Below are 17377 nucleotides of genomic sequence, written 5' to 3' on the forward strand. Positions count from 1 at the left end.
GTGATTTGTCGAAAGAAAGTGTTATTTTAATTCCGAGAGAACCGCAAATGCGACGAGCGATCACGACGCTACGTACCGAATTTTGATAATTCCGCGACGCTGCGATGGGAGAGAATCTTCGCAACGGAATTTAACGAAACGACAACTGCGTCGCATCTCGTGCCTACCTAAGTCGGTGCGACGGTAATGAATCGGAGTGACTTAATTAAAGGATGTTTTCACGGGGAAAAAAAAAGAGAACGTCCCGACGAATCGAGAAACTCGAGCGTGCTGCCCGTTTAAATTAAGGACGGAAAAGGAAAAAGGAAAAGAAATAAGAGAGGAAGTAAGAGCGAATACTTCGAGATAATGGAAAGGTTGCGTCTCTCTGCAGATATATTTTACAGCATAGCGACGTATTTTGGAAATATTTCTGAGAATATTACTCGCAGTAGATACTTCACCTAATTTATGTAATTACATTTTTACCCTCTTCAGAGTGAAAATAATCTTAAAAAGATATTAAAAGGATGGAAAAAAATGCGGGGTTATATCGTTAAAGCATACTGTTCGTGCACATATATCAATCATATATGGCAAATGTATTTATCACGCTCGTGTAGAAGGTAGTACACAGAGGATAGTACCTAGCTTTCTTGCCCGATATTATCGCGCGTATCTCTGACAAGGTAAAGCCATCTTGAAAGCGGAAACACCATTATGACTAATGTACATACTTACCTTTTGACTTCTCGTATTCTCGTTCTATATATCGGGTTGTGGTGTGTGGCAAAAGAATCTACAAGCCGGACCAGAAATCAAAGCGTTGAATATTTATTGAAAACGAATCGCTATGTACAAACGTATTAAATACAGATGCGTGACATTTATACAGGATCGCAAGGGAGGAAGGAGACAGCCGGGGAAGGGTACGTCTGATCGCGTACAGTAGTCAATATGTCCGCCGATAACAATAGATAACTGGCTTTATACTAGTGACCCGCCGTGCGCAGTATTTACAACCCATTTCGCCGTTTATATTTGCACGCAGAGATTGGCGTGTGCCGTTTCGCCGTGCATGTCTAGCAGCCTGGAACGACGATATTTATTTGTCTAAAGGCTGTCGTGGGCGTGCGCGCGCGCGCGCGCAAGAGAGGGAGAGACAGAGTGAACGCACGGTTTTTACTTAAATTACTACAGACAACAATAATATGATAGACGAATGCGAACTGGAGATATATGTCGGGTTTTCTACACGAAATCAATAAAAGCATCTCTTTATATATATTGCAATGTTTATATCGTCTCAAATAACTTGAGATTTTGAGAAATCAGAAGCCAGCTCACGCTTACGCGAATATTTTGAAAATAAAATCGTAGAAACTTGTGAAACATTAAATTCACAAATTATCGATTACTTTTCTATATTATTAAATTTGACGCGATACACAGATGTGATACAGATTTTCTTTTGTTATACAGAATATTTTTAACAAAGAGTCAATCATCAAATGTTCTCATACATATTTCACTCACGCGAGTATGTCAGTGTGGCTACCTGGAAATCAAAGAATTCTCAAATTGGCATGCGATGCATCCGAACAACAGCGATGTTATACGCGAAATGCAGGAATTTAATTCGATTTGTGTTCCGAACACTGCTGTTCCATCTCGTTCGATTCTATCGTACGTATTTTAAGCAAAAGATCGTGTCTCTCTCTCCGGCCGATACCTCCTCGATCGCATTGAGAAACGAGCGCGAAGAATGAATAGTGAGGGATGAGGCGAACGAGTGGGGAAAAGGGTGGGGAAAAAAAGCGATGGCCGTGTGTTTCGTAACGAAGGCAGCAGATATTAAATTCCATCGGCAAACGCGGAATCCGCGTGTACTCGGGGAGCGTCCGAGTTTCGACTTTTGTTTGCGTCTAACGGCGAGAGGCGAGTGCGCGATCGGGCCGCTGCCATTGGCTGCGTACGCATGAAAAATAGAGCTCGTTTGAGCTGGTAAAAGAGAGAATGCGTTGTTCAACAAAAATCAGACTCCAGAGCGAACGGTGGATACGCTCGAGCGATGCCCGAATAAATTGTGTAAATCTTTTTCGTTCGCCGCGGAGAAATGGTAAAGTTCTTTTCTCATTGAATCGTATTTCGTACCACTGCCGAAGCGCATTTCGCGATATTGTCTTCCTCGACATATATTGGTCGATGGCATTGAATTGTGTTATACGTATTAGGCGATTAAGCGACGTCGGGCAGTTTTCGAGACGGTATATAAAATCTCATTGTATAAATTTTGCAAATGTTCTTTCTCTCACTTTACTACAAGTCCTGCTTATCTTCGTTTATTATTTAACGTATCTTAATAATTACGCTGTATATCAAGTTTATGTAATATCACTGTGCGTGATTTAAGGAGGCTTCTGCAGTGGATGGAATTTCTCAATTCTGCGGCCTGATCCACTTTCGACCACTTCGCCGATGCACTTGTTGGAAGAAACGTATAATGGCGAGAGCCCAGAGTCGATGCATTTACAACAGTTAAGGTTTTTTCATTATTAAAAATTGTACAAAGTGTTCTTTTCCGTCCGCTTAATAGATTATCGCTATGTTGAGAATAAATAGTCGGCGGAGTCAATTCGATTACGTAATAATCTATAATAATTTTCACACTTACGGTTTTTTCTCTGAACGTCAAAGAGAACGCTTCCTACAGAAAGAACTGTCGTTGTAAGTTGATTTATTAAAATCAATCATCTTTTGAAGTCAATAGAGACGACGATATGTATGCGATATGTTGAATTTTCAATGATAACTATGATAATTCTAATATCATCAGAAAGATATGTTCATTATTTAAAGCAAATTTTTTTTATATAAAATAATTTACTATGCTTTCGTTAAGTGTCAATAATATAATCCACGATGTTGAACCTTCTCGTTGAGTAAATTAAAAGGACTGATACAAAAATATACAAAAGTATACGCGAAAGTTTCTAATTTTACATTTCTTTTTGTAGGAAGAAGTACAATAATGTAGTTTGAGTCACACACGTTCGATCGTGCAGGAAGCTGTAGTCTAAAATTATCACCACATAATATATTCTCCCAAGTGATTATATGTATATACATCGGCCCTGTAAAAGATACACCCGTGAATCCTGCAGGATCGAACATATTCGGATTTTCTGGCGATCGTATCAATTACATACATTTGAAAGATTGAACATGGGTATATAAAGAATTGAGATATTTTATAAAGTATTGATCGCTGAACCTCGAATCGAAAGATCGCGATTGATATCACTCGATATATTCGTTTCGCTAACGCAGTGGCAGTAGTCCTTAAGATATTCTTAACTTTTATATATTAATTCATCAACGTCACGTCAATAATTAGACTTCGCATTTTCACAATTGATCAAGCGACAATCAAGCGAAATCGTACAAAACATCCTTGATCCGTCGTTTATTTGTCGTTGTCAATTTACAGAACCTTGAATCTTGATCCAACTAATGAATTTTTAATTAGCGATCTGGATAATGTTTAAATAATGAAAACGAAAATATAAGAGAAACAGATAAAATCATTAATAGAAAATATGAAAATACAAAGATTAACGATATAAAGATTAAAAAATTAAAAAGGACATTTATTAATGGACTCATTCCATATTGATCTGACAATGAGATATAGTCTTTTTAACTGATTTCGCTTCTGATATAAATCATAAAATAAATTCCACGAAGGACACGTTACAAAAAAGGAATGAGAATCCTTTTCCATAATTGCTTAATCGTACACATTCATCGCTTATATGTTCTACTTTTAATAATCTTACAGATCACGAGCATGAGTTTTCTTAGCCTGCGCGAGGCTAGGTACCTAGAACAACGTATCGGGATTTACGCGACGTACAAGTTTTTGGACGTCACGGAATATCTCTCGTCGCGTTTCGCACAACTATTGTTTTCCTTTCGCTATATACGTACAGAACCATTCTAACAAGTATATAAGTCTTTCAGTATTTCATACTAACGACAGCCATTTACCTGGAAATGTATTTTACTGTTGGGATATGTGTATCAGGTCGAGTAGGGGGACAAAAGAGTCCAAAGAATAAATGATGACCTCATAAATTTGATCGTCAAAAGAAAGCATGTATACATAATATATATAGTTAAGCGGATTATATCAAACGTTTATAGTCTATATAGATTGTTTGGAGAGCCGATCGAATTTTTATGCATATCAAATGCAGCAGAAACATTTACCGGGTAAATCGCCCATCTCTATTCCATACTATAAACTTAACATCAGGTCACATGTACTCCTGTTTTCCCCATCTAGAATCACGATATATCTGACATATTACGGTTCTTGCCGAATGTCGAGCAACGGGGCACGAGAGAAGTTTTGTGTATCGATAGAGCTAACAACCCTAAAACGATTATGCGATACGACCGCCAATAGAATGCCGCGGTCTTATAGAATGATCTAATAATTTACATTGTCGATTAATCCTTCAACATTCTTTACACACTTTATATGAATTTATACTGCAACCTCTAATGGTATTGTCAAACATTTATGCACTTTGGCTAAGCGCATCTTAAGCTTAAGAGTAGTTTAAGAGAACTTAACGCAAACTTAACGCGCGGCTTAAGAGTACTCTTCGCGAAAAATGCTTCCCGTACGGCGCAATGATTAATTTTACAGAACTGTTCCTCTTAACCCATTTCATAAATTTTTTTGTGCATTGATAAGCTCCTTGAAGCGACGTTCGTATAATTCTTTCTGCGCGCCGCTGTGGCGAGTGTTCAATTAAAAAGTTAACGAGAGAAATCGTCGTCCGAGTGAATTGGAGGGAAGGATATTGGTCGTGCAATTAAACGGTTGGATGAACGATAATTAGCCTGTCTTTACATTTGTCTTCTCGATAGGTTGAAAAATAAAACGGAGCAAAGGCTATAAGTAGTTTTGTTCGCGGGAAACACATTGATTAATATTGTGATCGATTCGGTCGTATACGCTCGTAGATTTTGCTTTCCTAAAAACAACAACGCGCTTAATTGTCTTAAAAATGGTATATGTATACGTGTATATAGATCTATTCTTTTTTTGGGGGAAAACAAATTTCTTTTTCGTAAACACGTTTATGAAACCGACATATAAAAGGCCCGAGAACAAATAACGTAATCCCACGAAAAAAAGTCGGCGAGACTCCGATCTAAAGGTCCACTTTTTTTCATTTCAAGGATCGGAGTTCAGAAATGACTACGTTATTCGTCGGTGGAAATGTTACGTAGAACGCGCGATTTTCGAGCCCGATCCACGTATATCCCCGAACGTGACACGAGTGCCGTTACGGCGGGAATATCATAAGCTTGTTTGCTGACAGTATCAATTTCGGAACAGCGTATGTGCGATTTATCGAACGTGCTCCCCTCATATTGCCAGCACTAGTGACGTTCCATTTCGTATCGAATGCCACGGATCAAAATCATAATCTATCGATTTCGATTGCACGGACGTGGATACTCGATGTCATGGGTACTCGGTATCATTATCGCTCGGACTATCCGTCAATCCGTAACTTCTGTAGATTGATATAAGAATAATGAGCAAAGAAAGAAAAGAGAAACGAGAAAAGAAGTTGCATGAGAGAACAAGCCGGAAGATCGAGTAGCTATCACGTTAATTAAGCGTGTAACATAATAATCACAAATTTCCAATGATATGTCAATCAAATGATCTATACAAAATTTAATATCTCGCAGATTAAAAAAATAGTGTGCTTATAAAATTAATAATCTATCGCTATCGTCAAGCATTGCGCATTCTTAGATTATGCGTATCTCGGTGAGACAGATGTCGATCCATTTGCAGCGATAACGTTCTGCAGTTTTGATTCGCGCAAAGAAATCATTAAAAAAGTAAATTTTGTATAGATAATGTCTTTGTAGTTTCCACACGGACGCTACGGCGACGGTGATTTGTGCGGTTCATACCAGTTATCGATTAAATTCACAGCGCTATTCACAACGATGTATGTCAACGGCCAAAAAAATGTAATATTAATGTCGTGAACCGTGGAAAGTTCTTGGCGCAATCAGCTCGTAGATTTTTAACATCTTCGTAAGTGCCATCGTACAATATAGTTATTATCGACACTGTGAACGCATCCGACCATGCCGCACAAACAATTCATGCTCGTTTATAGCCGATTTACGGATCGTCATCCTAAGTACTAACTTGGTCTGACTTGGTCTAACTTGGTCGATGAAGGGCAGTTCCACCAATTGCCGTTTAACTCGCCGATCATAGAAAGCCGGATGAGATTCCAGCCTTCCAGTTCTCTATATCAGGTGTCGTTCGACTCGCCGGGCTTGTAACCGAGATTTTTTCGTTGCAGGAACAGATGGATCTCGCGAAAGTTTGGTCGGTCGACGTCGTTCCTCTGCCAACACTCGCGCATCAGATCGTAGATCTCTTTAGGACAGTTCTTTGGCAGCGGTAGTATCATCTGTGTAAAAATAAGCGCAAGTCGATTCTAGCGTCATCAATTATATACATCGCGAACTGAACATTTTATGTATAATACATAGAAAATGTGTTGATATATTTTCGCGTCGTGCTAAAATGAAAAGCAGATTGTTCTCGCGATCTAATTTTAACAATAATCTCATTATTTAACGCGGTATTATCGAAATAAACGGGTACGAATATAATAAAAATAGTTCGCGCTCGTAATTAATCGCAATATTTGTTTTCGCAATTAATCGTTCGTAAATATTAATGGTCTACAAAACCGAGAGAGCGGAATAACAATTCTTACAGTGCGCATGTTAGTTTCAAGTACCCTCTCGACGTTGGGAAAATGAGCGCGCGACGGGCGCTCGAGTACGACGCAATATTTATTACATTATATGAATTACTAAGCAAGTAGTTCTGCCATTTTCATGGAAACTCTCGCGACCTACTTTTGTAATTACATGTTCGACATGTGCGCGTTTATTAAACCTGCTTTTTCAACGACGTTAATTGTCCTACGGTTCTAGTCTCGGAGAAACAGCATAGTCCACAGACTACTCTTAAAAGAAGTTACGCAGAAAAAAAAAGAGGAAAAAAGGTGCAGTAAGAACCTACGGAGTAAGGTAATCAGAAGTCTGAAAGACGAAATAAATAGCGGCGTTCAAAGCCCTGAAAGCTTCGCAAGGCACTCAACGCGAAATCAAGTAACTGAGTACCTACGCTCATTATATTAAGTACGTCGGACACAATGAGGGAAAGAAGTCGAAGAATTACTCCCGTGCACTTACCCTTCGCTCATCCTCTTGATAAAAGTAAGTCGCGTTCTCCACTATTCGATGATCCGGAAACTCCTCAAAGGGCTGCTCGCGCGCGAACGTCAGAATTTCCCACAGCGTGACGGCAAACGCCCAGACGTCGCCCTTGCACGTGTGCCTTCCCTGTATAATGTAAACACATTCCCAAAAAGTTTATGAAAGTTCGCTCGCTATGTTCGTTAGCTCCGACAGCTTTTATTCGCAGCTTAAGAATACTTGGAATTTGTTGAGCATTCTGATATAATTGGATAAGTTTATTTTCACGGTGCAATACATTTGAAATGTATTATATCAAGTTGAATTATTCAAGAATAATTTTTCTTACACATCGCACCTGTGTACGTTGTGTACGTCTGTGTACGTTTGTGTAAAGGTTGCTTATTAAAAAATATAACACCCAAGTATATTTTTTTTAATACACACATTTAGGTTAATACTCGTTTTCGGTAAGCCGCAAAAATAATTAAAAGCGCGACTTGCTCGACGCGGAAACCTAATGTTTGAGCGTGAAGGAGTAATTTATGGAAACTGTATGCGCCTTCGAGTTTCCCAAAGTTCAACCGGGTAACTCAGTTAAGCCCAAGCTTCGCGGAACGCCATAAAGCAGTTACACGATTTTACTCTTTTCCTCACATTGACGTGGTTGGATGTACCTTCCGCTCCCGTTGGCATGCGTATGACCCGTCAAGCAAAATAATTGTACGATAAAATATTAACGGCAAGTTATATAAAAGCTTTAGCAGCTACAAGTTTTAATTAATATCAGCGTTGCGATTTATACAACCATAACGTTTTCTGAGGAAGAGTATAGAAAATTAATATATTCTATATATCTCTACCTATATATAAAAAAATGAATGTATGTATGTATGTTTGTCCGCTATGCAAATGATACAGTTTTCAAATTAGAACAACCAAATTTGGTATACTATCTCATAATACTCTAACTTAGACCGTAGATGTATTTTGAGAACCGCATCATTACCGATTTTTTGGGAAACCGGTAACAAAATTTTTCTAATGTCTGTCTGTCTGTCTAACTGCAAACTACTCATTCATTAATGGACCGATTTTTTTGAAACTAGTGCCCAATTTTTAAAAAATTTTTGCTGACTGCGAAATACTCCTTTATAAATGAATCGATTTTCTTGAAAACGGGCCAAAATTTATCTAATTTTTCGGGGATGGCAACAATTGGTTTCATTTTTCACGAAAATGTTTTTTTGGGAAACCGGTTCCAAAATTTTTCTAATGTCTGTCTGTCTGTTTGATCGCGAACTACTCATTCATTAATGGACCGATTTTCTGGAAACCGGTACCAAAATTTGTTTAATTTTTTGGGGATGGTGTCGATAAAGAATAAATTAATATGAGAAAATAAAAAAGGGGCCCTCATACAAAATTGTCTAAAAAAGGTCTCTTAAAAAAAAAAAATTGGGGGTAAATATTACTATTCAGGAAAAAAAATATCGTTTACTGTCTAATAAATTAGCCCGTAGAGGGTTTTGGAAAGGGATCAAAGTGAGGGGAAAAGGTCTGCAGGGAAAGAATGTTTATTAGCATCAGTTACGTTTAGAATTTGATGATTAATTTAATTTGTGATATTATTATTCTACTCTCACAGTTTTCAAATTAGAACAACCAAATTTAGTATATTATCTCATGATACTCTAACTTAGACCATAGAGGGTTTTGAGAAGGGGTCTGAGCCCAAGGATAAAGGGCCCCCATACAAAATTGTCTAAAAAAGTCCCTTAAAAAAAAATGTATTTGAGGGGTAAATATTACTATTCGGGGAAAAGAAAGAAGAGCTTTTGAGCCCGCGGGCGAAAAAGTTAGTATTAATTATAAAAAAAACTATATATTTAATGTTGAGAAAATTTATAATAAGCTCGATCGTGAAAATAAACATTTAGAATTACTTATCGAAAAACCCATGGGCAGAATGATATAAAAGTAGAATATTAATAAAAAAGGCTGTGCAATATAACATCGTAATTTTAGATCGATTTATGATAAACGATTGTGTACTTGATGCGAAATTACCTCGACTTAGGTACTTAAATTACATAATCTCTGCTGCCGGTAGTACGCTGGGAAGATTGCATATGCGTGCAGAGTTTGTAGTTCGCGCATGTTCAGGAGGATCTTAAGACATGATTCGATTATTTATGAAGTGCGCGATACAAAATTACGTGCGCATCATTACTTGCACATTAATTCAATTGTTGGAACTAAATAACGTGTATGCGATAAATAACGATCTATGTACAAGCAATAAACAAGTAACAACAATAAATTAATGTTGGTACGTATACCGGTGTATAAAGCAAACGTCATTTGACATAATAGAAAAAACAAAGTGAAAAAGTATCAATATAGCCTATATGTAATATAAATTGTTTTTCTATTTAAAAATGCCGTTTTATTTTATACTCCCATAAATATTCTGGAAAACAGAAAATTTAAACATGGTCGCACCGCGATCATTTAACAAACTCGGTGATGCGCGATCGTCGAATGATTCCTCTTATGAAGAACGATCACCATGATCGCAAGATCGATATGAAACCATTAAATCGACGATAATCCTGGATAATTTTTGAAGCGATATTTCGCGCGTAGGAGCGGGATCGTTTCATTAGCGCGGCACAATGGCGGAAGTTGGATAAATGATGGGCAATAATGAAACATTAATGGCGCAGTCAGTTTGAAATGACGAAGCCAACTAGCTATTCAATACTATATTTCCCAGCCTCATTTCTCTGTTTTGTCGAATCACCATTTTGATATTAATTTGCCATTACACACACGCAGGAACAATAAATATACTATTTCCGTAAATGTCGACAAAGAATAATATACTATCAATATAATATCATGCATAGTTAATATTTAGGTACTAAAATTAAATTAATATTTTTGATGTGTAATTAATTTATCAGACGAAAAGATACTCAATCGTAAACAGACGTATATATTAAACAAGTTAAAAGAATATATAAAAGGATAATAATGACTTTATAATTAAAAAAAAAATGTTGTTAACAATTTATCAAATCCTTTTTATCTTTGCATAATGATCTCACAAAGATATATACTTCTGAAATCTTGCACTATTAAACATCCAGGTTTAATAAATCTTTATTTTTTATATTTCTAAATCTTCACATGATTAAATAATTCAATATTTAAAGATTTTCAGTCAGTTCATTAAATTTTCTAATAAATGAAATTTCGCACTCAAGTCGCTTTATATATATAATTTTTACATTTTCGAATTGATGTCTTTTAGATTACTGACATCTTATATTTTATATGTGATCAAAATGGTCAATCACATAAATATACTATATTGTGTTATTATTAAATATACTACAATATTATATTATCCGACCGCCATATAGTGTCCGACTATAGCGCGGTGTTTTGACTATAGAGCGATTACTCCACTGACACAGCGCACTTGTAAACGCTTTCAAGCGAGCCGGTATAAAAAACCTCGCTCCTTCCGTTGGGGTCCCAGTTGGCACATATTTTTTCCGAATTTTCGCGTAAAGTAAATGCGAGTATCTTCCATTCGTCGTCCACGTTGTAACGCCAGCCGAAACAACCCATGTTCGACTACGCGTAGCTCGCGAAGCGGAACGATTGTGTTTGGATTGTCGAGCGGTTAAGCCGAAAAAACCGCTCAACATCGAAAATGAATTTCCAAACGCGTATCGCATATTTTCTCCGGCACTTTTATAGCTCAATGACGCGTATCGCGCGCTTGCAATGGGGCAAGCTCAATTCGCTAATACCAACGTGACCGCAGACAGCTCTATCGGCCTGATGTCGAGCGGTTTCGCGGATCGACAGTTCGACATTGGCCGCGATAATCGAGAAATTAAAGGCAACGTATATTAAATGAAACGTAAAACTTAATTTTCATCCAGAAATTAAGTTCGGGAATTAAGCTTTATATTACGGGAATTATTCTTAATCTTTTATAAATAATAGACTTCGAAACGTCTTTATTTCCCAAGAGTCGAACGGGGATCTCTAATGCGATTCATTTTACGTAACGGGAAGAACAAATTAACAAGCAGAATAATCAATTACCGTTCTAAATCAATTTTATCGTACATGGCTTGGTATCAATACCGTTTAAATTGCATAATTGGTTTCAAAGATGGAAATATCGGCGATGTATCATACGTATAATCTCATTGGCAACAAAATGCGTTTTACGGTTTATTTTATAATACACAGATCCATGCGTCGGAATTTTCACCCAACGCTTTTATCTATAAGGGCTTAAATCTATAAGAGATACTTCTTCATTACAGTACCTTAACCGCGATATGCATTTATGACGGATAGCGAAAAAATAACCTCGACTTTGGGCGGCGCGCGATATGTAATGGCGGATGGGGGGGGGGGGGTTACTTCCGGATGCGAAAAACAATGAAAAAAAAGTACGCGTCCGAGCGAGACCGAATTTCATCGCGTGGATGCGTAGCCGTAGTTCGTCAAAACGACGCGACGCGTCCCACCCATGCATGGAGTGAAATCAAAACGACCCGACGCGCGTCCCTGTTTTGTCCCCCTATTTCTATTTCGCTCGTTTACGAGCAAAAGTCGTTTGCTCCAATTTGATTTATCCTCTCTTTCTTTTTTTTTATTTATTTATAATTCTATCGAACTTTCGCATCGCCGATCTTTATTGCCGCTAACGCGCGAGCGCTCGTCTAAATCGGAAGCTTCCGGAAAAAGCGCACACGCGGAAAGCTATGCCGCACGAGCGCTAAATCTCCTGATGCCCAAGGGCAAAAAATATCCGTGAGAGAAAGAGAGAGAAAGAGAGAAAGGAAGAAAAACGAAATTATAAAATATATATCGTTTAAATGTACAATATAAGCATTTATTGTACACTCACCATTAACATCGATTCCCATGGCATCCATCGAATTGGTAACGGAGGACGTCCTTCGACACGGAAGTAATCTGCCGCGTATGCGCTCCGTCCGCTGCCCAAATCAGATACCTTAATCGTGCATCCGCGACACACGATGCAATTTCTGAAAAACATTCAAAAAAAGTTCGTCCCTTAATTTCCGTGAAGCCCCTTTGTCATCCCGCTATGTAACCTATCTCGAAATATTTCCATTTCGCGAATTTTGAACTGGAAAACAATAGAATTACTTTTTTTTTTTAATCAAATTAACACTTCCATTCTTTTTATTAACGCTGGCCATGAGATCTCTAACTGCACAACTATGCAATATTCGGCTCGTATCGAGTATACCAGCTAAATGAATATGTGTTTGTGCGTTCTATTTTTTATATTCTGCACGTGGCAGCCGTATCAAAAACAAACAGAGTAGTTTATCGAAATAGCGTACGAGCATATATAACTAAACACTAGTTTTTCAGTTTATGATTTTTTTCCTCGTATAGTTGAAAAAAGATTTTAAATTAATATTTTTGACTTTAATTTTATATTACATAAGTTATAAATATATTTTGCCTTTCAATACAGTACATATATCAAGACAAAGATACATTGTAAAATAATTAAGGAAAATAAAAGAGGTGAAATATTATACAATAAGCTCTTCAATAATTAACAGATAAATTTCTTCATTAAAATACGACGGCTGTGGGTGGCTGATGCGCGAAATCGTTCCTTGTTTGCGAGCTGGTGGAACCTCGGCGTTTAAGCAGCTCACGGGTAGGTTCATTGCGAGCATGTCGAAAACGGTGGTCGTTCCAAGTTTCGCGCTGATTTGCGCGTAAACCTCGTCGTTTATCGCGCTCCACGGTAAAGGGGTGATTCGTGGGGCGACGAGGGGACGGTTTAGTAGCTGCCACACGACGCTTTTATTTTACGCGCACCGGTGGGTTTCACACCGGTTGTCAACGTCTGCGCACTCTTCCTGATTTGCCGGTTTGCAAGTTTTTCCACTTCTGCCGCCGTAAAAATCTTGCTCATCGACCTTTTTCTTGTTCTCCCCGGGCATTCAAATGCAATCATGCTCTTTTACGAGTTTTCGAATAGCTTCGAAATCGCACGATTCTATGTCTTATACCAGCTCATGTAATTTCGATTACACGCACATATATAATATACATTATTGCCAATTTTAATTCTGGAAAAATGTTTCCCAGCGCATCACAAGATACTCGGAGAAAAGTTAATAAAAATTACAAAAGACGTTAAATGTCTACGCGAAATGACACAATCTCCAGTGTTCTAAGGAAGCGTATAATACTTGGATTTGTGTGACACGAATAAAAAATCGATTTGTCATTCTGTGGACTCATTATTCCTCGCTCCGTTTCCTATTCTCCCATTAGCATAATTCTCAGATATGGTATCCGCCGTTTATTTCCTAATAGTAGAACTATTCAGCCAGTTGCCGCATTCGCTCGTTAGAGTTTAGCCTTGAACCTTGAACCCAATTCTATAAATCACGAATAAATTTCACCCCTTTCGTCTAGCTTCTTGTACCCTCGCTACTGTCGCGACAACGATCGCGCCACGGGGCATGATAATTAAGGTTTACGATTAGAGTTAATAATTCGAACACACGGCCCGAACACCCTTCCGGCCGTACCTATCTCATTCCCCTCGCTTTTAATAGCTCTACGATATTGGTTGCCGTGCCGCGCCTGCATGGGCCGGCGCTGTCGGATTTCAAGAGTTTCCAAATCGCGTGGAGGGTGGAAAAGCATAGTCTAGGGGCGAGCCGGAACACGGTTACGTATATGGAAAGGGAATGAGACGCGATAAAACAATCGACTTCCGTAATAAAACAATTCCATCGTAATGCCCAGAGGCAGACTCGTACGTTTACAGAAAGATCGAATAGAGTATATGCATATTTGTTTATTTGCTTGATGCACGAAACGATTTTCGTCTAGCGATCATTGCGAATCACTGCGAGACAAATTGAAGCGTTCTTCTATAGAAATGAAATTAAGATCAGCGTAGTTTAATGGATTTCCAAACAAAGGCTGTACCGTAGCTATCTTATAATCGAATGTACGTCAATTTGTCCCGCAATTTTTGTATACTCAATATATATATATATATATATATATATATATATATATATATATATATATAATTATTGTAATCATAAATATGTATGCAAGGGACATTGTGTGTGTGTGTGTGTGTGTGTGCGTATTAATTTTAAAAATCAATGTATAAAAAACGTTAATATTTATATATTATATGTCAAAAGTTTAACTGTTTCTTCATACGCGAAAATGTTAAAAAATCGTCTCTTTCACGTTTGTTGCAGCAAAAAGGTACTGGCTAGTTCATCAGGGACATCATTTCGTTCTCTGCATTCGCTCTCGTATATAAGCTTTGTCGGGGCGAAAAGAAGATTGGCAGGTTCTGCGGTACATGGTATTTAGTATCGCTTTCAAGACTGCGAACCAATAATATGGCCAAACAACAGCTTGCTCATTAATTGAGCGAGCCCTCAAAGCAACTTATGGGAAACAGTGCAACGCTTACCTTGTGGCAAGATCCCGATGCACGAAGTCCATTTCCTCAAGATACTTCATGCCGGATGCTATTTGCGTGGCCATGTAAACCAATGTGCCGAAACTGCAACACGAAGAACGGGGTCGGTTACGTCGTTGAAGTTTACTTGGAGAAACTCCACGGTATACATAGAGGCGTTTGTAGCTGGCAACGCCACAAACAGCGGACACTCGACCGTACCAACTCGGCTGTAGTCGAGCAAACATTTTTGACGCAAGTAAAATAAGGTATTCCCCGTTAAATTACTTTACAAAGTAAATCAAGGAATCCGAATTAACTTGTCGAGTTTTCTTCCTTCAAAACATGAAGACATGTTTCGTCTTTCATAACTAGGAATGACGCAAATTATTGCAATAAAAAATACTTTTGTGTTTTTACCATACTGTAAATAATATACCGTTTTCTTGATCGGTCTATATTAAGTGTATTTGATATTTTTATTTGTCAATTTGTAGCAAAAGAGTTAAGAAAGCTTCTTTACTTTTTTATATATACAGCAGACTTGTTTCTGTATTATTCCTAGTTCCAGCAAAATTGAATTTGAAAATCGAGGCGTACAAACGTACGCGTTAGTTACGATTTAGCGTTAGTATTCGTTCGCTGAGGACGACGGTATAGCTAGGTATTACGTTTTTACTATTTACGTTTGTAGGACGCAAACCATTTACATCGAAACAGCTCCGCGTGCTATTTCTACGATACGAGAGATACGCCGATAGAGTCGTTTCAATGGTAGCATGTCCCTTAACGTTTTTACAATATAAACATAGATATATACAATATAAAATAAGAGCAATAATACGTAAAATAATTGTAAGAAAAGTCCATATCTAATTCGTTAATTTGTCAATATACATATTTTGATCTTAAACGTTTGTTTCAAAAATTGGCATATTTGAGTTCGCTGCATACAATATAATACGGAAAAAATGCTTGATAAAAACATCATATGTACGCCAAGCGTCTCACAAAACATCTCACAATATTCCTTCTTTATATTGATAATAATTTGCAATTTTTTCTTAATGAAAATATCGATATGATTATTATTACATTATTTAATGGCTTTACATTACGAACAACATAAGGCGTTAATTATACTTGAATTTAATTCTTGCATATAGCCCGTTCACTGAAACAGGAGTGAATTTTCAATACACACGACGTGTCTAATATCGCGCCACGTAAAAATTTTCACTCACGACACGATTCTTAAAGCTTCATTTGCGACGTCGGCGAAATGCAATTCGGTTACCGGCGTAGAAAGCGGCCGTACCTACTGAAAGCTCTCGGGCTATTCTGTTGGTCCTGGATATTGGATTCGTTCGTGCGACAAACTGACTGCAGTTAAAACGGCGCGGACTCGCGGAAATAAATGAAAACGATTTCGTTTATGAACGACAGTATACACATGTCGGCAATTTAATTAACTACTTTGGGGATACTGCCGTAGGTGTGGCGCGCGCACTGTTAAGCGCAAGTTGTTCAAACAGCGTAATAAAGCCCACGCACGTATGTCGTGTGATTCGCTCGAGCAGCATTAGGTCTTTTTCCGAATCTTTCAAAAGATCAGATTGCTGAAGATATCGGCATTTCGCGTACGATCGCGATAATTATTAGCTTTGTTTCTTCATCTTAATGTATACGTGTTAACCCGAGTCGAAATTTTGATCCTACTTTTGACCTCAGTGTTCAATTTAACGTCTACTTTGGTACTCTGAAGCCTATAACAACCTCTATTGATTTTATTTAACCTGCAACTACTATTTAAAACCTATAAAATCTACTTGGATGGAATATCGGGTCGTCCGATATAGATGGCATACGATAGAATCCGTTTCTCGTATTTAAAATGCGACGAACGATGGTATAAATGACGGAACTGCAGAACTTGTATCAGTTGTATCAAGAATTACGAAAGAAAAAATCAATTTGCAAACGATGAGATTATAATCTCATCGTTTGCAAATTGATTTTTTTTCGTAATTCTTATAAAGAACGTAACGATAAGATGTAACCGTTGTTTTTACTATTGCAATTGCAAAATGATAAATGGCGCTATACTCGCATTGCATAGGCACGAATGATTGAATATTCCCGTACATCAATATTTTCCGCGGTACTCGACGGGAACAAAGCGCGCGAATCTCCGGCGGGCGGCTGCTTCATCTCGCGCGAAAGCTGAAAACGATCGCGCGGGAAAACACGCTTCGCCGACATCTGTCACGAGCACCGATGAGCCTCTCCGTCGCTCACCTCTCATTTTCAGCCGATTTCTCGTATTTCGAGTACTTTCCGCGTAGTCCTGGTCATTGCGCGTTTTCACACACCCTCCGAACTGATTGGAACTGACGTTCTTCGCGGCGGCGACGGAATAAAACAAAAATTTCGCACGATCACGCTCGTCCGGCAGGCTTATTATCGAGTTACTCGAATGCTATCATCGATGCATTTATAACAATGTAAAAAAGGTAACCGTTCTGTACACGTGCACACGCGGGAATT

The 17377-nt window shown here is 38.0% G+C and overlaps 1 protein-coding gene across 1 annotated transcript in view; it reads right to left on the bottom strand.

Moving 5' to 3' along the window:
• Positions 1-790: 790 nt before the first annotated feature.
• The window catches only part of Ddr (discoidin domain-containing receptor 2), a 204455-nt gene continuing 187868 nt past the window's right edge, over positions 791-17377 (bottom strand). The window contains exons 16-19 of the mRNA XM_071784893.1: positions 14843-14935; positions 12248-12389; positions 7300-7449; positions 791-6503 (exon numbers count right to left, since the gene is read on the bottom strand). Of these exons, the coding sequence (XP_071640994.1) occupies positions 6342-6503; positions 7300-7449; positions 12248-12389; positions 14843-14935 (547 nt within the window). The 3' untranslated portion in view covers positions 791-6341. The remainder of the gene's footprint in view (positions 6504-7299; positions 7450-12247; positions 12390-14842; positions 14936-17377) is intronic.

This window comes from Temnothorax longispinosus, chromosome 7 (assembly GCF_030848805.1).
Source record: "Temnothorax longispinosus isolate EJ_2023e chromosome 7, Tlon_JGU_v1, whole genome shotgun sequence".
Classification (NCBI taxonomy): Eukaryota; Metazoa; Arthropoda; class Insecta; order Hymenoptera; family Formicidae; genus Temnothorax; species Temnothorax longispinosus.